At 40.2% G+C, this 6,580-nt stretch overlaps 2 protein-coding genes across 2 annotated transcripts; both read right to left on the bottom strand.

Annotated features, from left to right (window-relative positions):
- Nucleotides 1-1,617: 1,617 nt before the first annotated feature.
- On the bottom strand, nucleotides 1,618-3,537 carry LOC138054363 (uncharacterized). The gene has a single exon (XM_068900817.1). It carries the CDS (start codon nucleotides 3,535-3,537, stop codon nucleotides 1,618-1,620), a length of 1,920 nt encoding a protein of 639 aa, XP_068756918.1.
- Nucleotides 3,538-3,676: 139 nt separating this feature from the next.
- Nucleotides 3,677-5,014, bottom strand: LOC138054362 (uncharacterized). The gene has a single exon (XM_068900816.1). The coding sequence runs from the start codon at nucleotides 5,012-5,014 to the stop codon at nucleotides 3,677-3,679; it is 1,338 nt and encodes a 445-aa protein (XP_068756917.1).
- Nucleotides 5,015-6,580: the final 1,566 nt, after the last annotated feature.

The following is a 6,580-nucleotide window of genomic DNA, read 5'->3' as shown; positions in this document are numbered from 1 at the left end:
GAGATTAAAATGACGAGCGACTGGCTTAGATGCATCTTTGTCATTCTTCTCAACATCGCGAAGGTGTTCGCGGAATCGGTCACCTAGTCGTCTACCTGTCTCGCCAATGTATAATTTATTTGCGGAGGTACATGTGAAACGATCGGTGATCTTAACAGATCGCTTAGGTCCCGATATCTTGCTAGTGTTAACAATGAAAAGACAAGTTTTGCATCGTGAGCGCGCGCATTTGAAAGTGCCGGGTTGCTCGTTAGTTTTGAGCGCGCTTCTAACTAAAAAGTTGCCTACGTTTTTGTCCCGTTTGAATGAAATAAGTGGAGGTTGCGAAAAGATTCTACCAGTCTCGGAATCATTTTGGAGTAAATTAAAATTATTAAGAATGATACTTTTGACTGCGTGATTATGAGGATGGAAAGTGAGGGTAAATGGAATTCTGTCAGTCTTTTTGTGGCGTTTGTAGTGATGACTGTCGATCAAATTGTTGGGCGCGATGATGGCCCGCTTTGACCACGGAGACAGGATAACCACGTTTTTCGAAGAATTTACATTATCAACTCCGTTGGTAAAACCAAATTTTTGTATACTACTTCCGCACCGACGCAGCACCACAGTTTCTTTAGAAACTACCCCCTTCATTCACTTGCTGAATAACTCAGTCGACTAACTGCGGAACTGAAAGAAAGAGTTAGCAAACATTTGCAAACACATATATCTGGTAGATCTATTTGGAAAATACTGATTTAGCTTTCAAAACGGGAAAATATACGAATTAAGATTCACTTACCGATCTCTGAAAAACTCTGATCTTTCAAAAGTCTGTTCAGCTCTTGCCTTGAGGAGACTCAATGAGGAATAAAGTCCGTTAGAGGATTCGAAGGAGATAAAAAGGAACTGGGATAGCAATAGACGCAGAGGAAGTAGACACTTCAGAATATCCTGTCATTCTGATGCATGACGAACGCCAAGCAGATCAGCCATGTAACTTATGACCAAGGTCAGAGCCAAGATCGATCTCCCAGTTTCACTTATCTCTTTGACGAAAAATTACGACCAAAATTCACTTTCCGGCAAAATAACCATAAGAAAGTGGTAAATGGTGAAAGAGGGTGCTAATGGGGGTACCCAATTGTCAGTTAACTACTAATTTTAGTTATCTATTAACTTTTGTTATCTCACAGCGATAATAATTGATTCATAACCCCAATTTTCTTTACTTCAAATCGTCAATCAGTTTTGGGGGTTGGACCTTACTAAAATAAAGATATTGTACTGCTAGTCGCAACAATCGCCAAGGTTCCAAATGATATTCCACAGTTTATTCACTCATCTTGTTTACAGGAAAGTATTCGAAATCTATCAACAGATTAGACTTGTAGTTAACAAATGCCGGGATTAATAGACATTAACAAAGAACTATATTTACATACCCATTGGTGTCTCTCAAATCTGCGACTAGTAGTGTCGGCTTCAACGATCTTATTAATCTATTACATAAAGCATTGTTACGTATGCCTCATAAAACGTCATGCATTAATTTCGTGTTAGAACGAAGCACTCCCCCGGGCATGAAAAAGTTATAACTAGAGTCAAAGGTCAAAAGATACTGAAAGGAAACAATCAGGTTTTGTTTTTATCTTCTGCTTCCTCCTTTGGTATAAGGACAACCAATTTATTCACTGCTCGCTCGACGGTAACAAAGCCTCTTCCGTGATATTCGCTGACGGCCTTCCCCGGTTTGGGATTTTTGTACTGTACTTGTACTCTCCTTACTCTTCCGTCTTCCCCAGGAAATGTCTTGAGGACGACACCAAGTTTCCATTGTCCTCTGATTTGGTTAGTATCTTGGATGAGCACTACGTCACCTTCCCTAAGATTGCGTTGAGCCGTGTGCCACTTTGGCTGAATTAGTAAGCTTGGAAAGTAGTCCCTTGTCCATTTCTTCCAGAAGTAGTTCACAACATTCTGGACAAATTCGAATCGCTGACGAGGATTGGAAGGCTCTCTGAAAGGCCCACTTGGCACTCGTGAAGTTGCTCTGCCTAGAAGCAAGTCATTGGCACATAAATAAGTGCCATCATCTGGTGACGTAGGGTATCTTCCGATAGGTCTTTCATTCACAAGGTTTGCTACCTCGAAGCAAACGGTTTGGAGTTCTGAGAATGTCATGACATGATCACTTATAGCTGCTGTTATCGCTCGCTTCACCGATTTCACTAACGCTTCTGACACTCCGTTTTGCCATGGTGTATCAGCTGGCGCAAAATCCCACTTGAATCCTTCCATCACGCCAAATTCTTTTAGTTGCTCTTGATTCCAACCTTGTACCACATTTTTTAATTCTTCATTTGCGGCAACTAGCTGAGGTCCATTGTCGGAATATAGTTTCGAGGGATACCCTCGAATAGATGCAAATCTTCGCAGGACCATAAGGAATTTCTCAGTGCTATAATCTGCGGCTAGATCTACATGTACTGCGCGGGTGCCTAAACAGTTGAAGATCACTCCATATGTTTTCCCAGTCGTTCTTTTCTTCACCTCGTCTCGAATTTTGAATGGTCCAAATAGATCAATAGCAGTACAAGTCCAGGCGGGAGACGGCTTTAATCTGTCCACTGGTAATTTTCCCATAATTTGCTCACTCAGTCTTTTGTCTAGTTTCTTGCATATTACGCAGTTGTAGCTGATAGACTTGACCATCTTCAGTAGTTTGACAATCCAGAATCTTGTGCGAATTTTACTGGCTGTCGAGAGAACGCCAAGGTGGCCTCTTTTATGGATATGTTCACTATATAGACGTGAAAATCGATGATCATAAGGAAGAAGGATAACTTCATTTTTGTTGTGACTCATGTCAATCCATCTTTCTCCCCGTCCTCCAACCACGTATATTCCATCTGTATTCTTTCTGGGGCACAGGCGTTTGTATCGTCCTTTTTCAACGTCTTTATACATGCTTTTTTGCGCTTCCATAATCCAGAACTGTCCGGCGTGTTTGAAGGAAGATTTCGGTTTTCTTTGGTACATTGTCAAAATTCTGGCTGTCACTCTGATTAGTTTTCCAAAATCTGAATATCTGTCGATGTTGATTCTTGACGCCAATGTGTCCTTGTCATCTTTACTGAAAGGTTTGGTTATAGTGGATGCTATTTTGATTAATTCAGGAAGTTGCTCCTTTGTCAGTGTTTTGTGTATAGGCCATTCGGATTCGGGCAACTCAAGGAAGCTGGGTCCATTTTGCCAGGCGCTGTCCAAGTTTATTTCATTAGGTTTCTTACCACGAGTTAACCAATCTGCTATGTTATATTTATTTTCCATCCAAAACCATTTTTTGGGGTTTGTATTCTGTTGTATCTCTCCTACGCGGGTTGCGGCGAAGGTATTAAATCCGTACGATTCTTTCTGTATCATGCTATGCACTATTTGGGAGTCCACGATGTGGTAGCACTTTACAAACTTGTATCTACATTGTGTGCGTAGAAATGCTTTTAGTCTTGAGTTTAACAAAGCTCCACACAGTTCAATTCTATCAATGGACATCTTTTTTATCGGTGCGAGTCGATTTTTTGATAGTATAAGTCTGCAGCTATAGCGTCCATTATTGAGTTTCCATCTTACATATGCACAGGCACCAAAGGCGTTGCTGGATCCATCACTGAAGATGATTAACGTCGGTTGCTCACTTGTTGCATCCTTTGGTTTCACGCATCTCTTGGCAAAATTGTTTCCAGTATTGTTTGTACCTTTCAGGAATTGTATCATCCCAACCTAGTTTATTTTCGATTCCCCATAGTTCCCTCATCAAAATCTTTACTCTGACCGTAAATGGTCCTGTTAAACCAAGAGGATCATAAATGCTATTAACTTGTGATAAAATTATTCTTTTCGTTGGGTTGCTGTCATTATCATGAGTCTTATCGTTTGGTTTTTTCTTGGATGTGGTTCGAAGGTGCATCTTATATACAAATTCGTCTTGAACTGGGTTCCAAACAACTCCCAACACCTTTTCCGTATTAGAGGATTTGTCGTTGGGTATAGGTTTGAGTATATCAATTCTATCATGGGTGAAAATCCACTCTTTCATTTTGAAGTTTCCTTCGTCAAGTAAGGCTTCTATATCCTTAGCGAGTTTTGTCGCTTTTTCTTTGGTGGGAACACTCTCTATTATGTCATTCATATACGTGTTTTCTTTGATGACCTGAGTCGCTTCGGGATATCTATCCGCTCCCATTTCTGCTGTTTTTCTCAATGCAACAGTAGCGATCGTCCCCGATGGTTTGTCTCCAAATGACACTCTTTGTATTACATACGTATCTGGTGGTCTTCCAGTGTCCATATCTCTCCATAGAAATCTATGTGTATGTTGCTCAATAGTTTTGATCTTGACTGTATGATACATTTTTTTGATATCACCTATCATTGCAATGTTGTTTTCTCTGAACCTTATGAGTACTCCCAAGAGATCATTAAGTAGGTGTGGTCCTTTAGCCCAGTAGTCATTGAGCATGTGTCCCATGTAACGTGCGCTGCTATTAAACACGATTCTTACTGGAGTTGATTTGGAATCTGGCTTCAAAACCTCATGATGAGAAATGTAGTGAATTGGTCCTTTGTAGTTTTTCAGTTCTGTTTGCGAGAGTTTTCGTGCGACTTCTCGTTCGATCATATCTTCAATTTGTTTCTGATAAACGTTAGCGTGTTCTTTATTTTTTGCTAATCTTTTTTCAGTTGATATGAGCATTCCCATAGCAGCCCTTTTATTATCAGGCAATTCGGCGGGATCCCGAATCCATGGATATTCTGTAATCCATCTCTTTTCTTCTTTATTGTACTCCAGCTTGCTTTCGATTAGACGTAATTCTTTTTCTTCCTTTATGGTGACGTTTTGGGCCCCTAAAGAGCATTTCCCACACTTACATCCACCGCAGCGGGGTGAACATCCGATCCCAAGGTTCTCTATGTTATAGAAATCGTCAACTCGGACAATTGCTGCGTTGACTTGTATGTGATCGAGCATGTGGTTTCGTGTCCTTTCCTTGATAAAGGGGTGTGTTCCACCAATGCATCTTCCAAAGCGATTTTTTAGTAGAAGAAGGTGTCCTGAAGTTTGTTCACTCTGTGGATGATACGCCGCGTATTCGTAACCAATTAAGACATCAATTGTTCCTGATGGTCTTGATATATCATCTTTAGAAATATCTTTAAATAGTTGAATGATTCCGTTCACGTTTACGCTCTGTATGTCTGAAGTAATTCTATCGATTCCGTATACGTCAAATTGAACTTCTTGACCTTGTTTGTCTATTAGTGAAAGTTTGTATCTAGTGGATGTGATTTTCTCATTGTCTCCTCCTACTTTGATTATGGAAAGTTCAACTTTCGTGCCTTTCAGTCGCTCGGCTTTTGCTTTGTCATTTGTAATGAAGCAGAGTGAAGCTCCGCTATCCCATAGAACATTGACCCAACCGCGCTTTGTGGCGATTCACTGTATCTGCAATAGACAAGAGTCTGCGATGTTGTTGTCACATACACTTGCGGATCCGGAGATTCCTTGCAAAGCGGTTTCAATTTTTTCATCTTTATGAAGTGTCTGGTGATGCCATTTGGTGCATCCGTTCACGCCGCAAGGTCTCTTCTTCCTACATTCAAGAAGTCTGTGTCCTCTTCGTAAACAAGACCAGCAGGCTCCTTTTTCCTTCAATGTTTTCATTTTATCTTCATTTGGTTTTGATAGGTAGAATTTACAGTCGCTCGTCCAATGATCTGATTCCCTGTGGAATAAACATTTACTATTTTGGGGGCGGGTGCTGTCTTCTCGTCTTTCTACTGAATCTTTGTTTGTTTTTGCATAATGTGCTGAGCCTTTTATTGTTGAGGTAGCAGTAAGTCGTAGCTCTGTTGTATCATATTCAATTGCTCTTTTCTGGCTGAGGAGAAAGTTAAGAAGGCTTGGAAATTTGTCGGTTTTGTTTACCACGCTATTGTCTAGGCTAACCAATTTAGCCCATTCCCTTTTTATATTAGCAGGTAGTTTTCTTTCAATTATGCTAACTGAACTTGTGGTTGTGATTTCTCTTTCCAATCCAAGTCTTTTTAGATCTTTATATCCATCTTCTACAGCATCAACCAATTCTATGAATCTTTTGTTCTCCCCCTCTTTAATGGGTCTTATGTCTTGAATTGTATTAATGATTGCGTCCGTTAATTTAGCTGGATCTCCGTATTTTTCGTCGAGTCGTTTCCTCATCTCTTTTATATCATCATCTACGCCTTTTACTGTTTCCGCTGGTTCTCTTTCCAAGCACGAGCGTAGAATGTAGCACGCGCTGTTTTTATCCAATGTTGGCATCACTTGTTTTTGAAAATCCTTCTTAAATTGTGGATATTCTCTGATTGTACCATTAAAAGATGGCATTTTAGCCTTTTCAATGCGAAGTGCACAATTTTGTCTGGCGTTATTTCTGTTTTCTGTCCTGGCGGTGAAAGTTTGAATTGTTTCAATTGTCTCATTGTAACATTTTTGAATTCTTCGAATCCATTCGATTTCATTTTCAGCTGTGGCCTCGTTTAATATCTCAAGTAA

The sequence above is a fragment of the Montipora capricornis genome, chromosome 6 (assembly GCF_036669925.1).
Source record: "Montipora capricornis isolate CH-2021 chromosome 6, ASM3666992v2, whole genome shotgun sequence".
NCBI classification, from domain to species: domain Eukaryota; kingdom Metazoa; phylum Cnidaria; class Anthozoa; order Scleractinia; family Acroporidae; genus Montipora; species Montipora capricornis.
Note: the sequence above shows the minus strand (reverse complement) of the source record. Positions and strands in the feature narration are given on the sequence as shown.

Coding starts and splice junctions, on each gene's coding strand:
- LOC138054363 (XM_068900817.1), bottom strand. CDS start 3,537: ATGTCCATTGATAGAATTGAACTGTGTGGAGCTTTGTTAAACTCAAGA.
- LOC138054362 (XM_068900816.1), bottom strand. CDS start 5,014: ATGCTCGATCACATACAAGTCAACGCAGCAATTGTCCGAGTTGACGAT.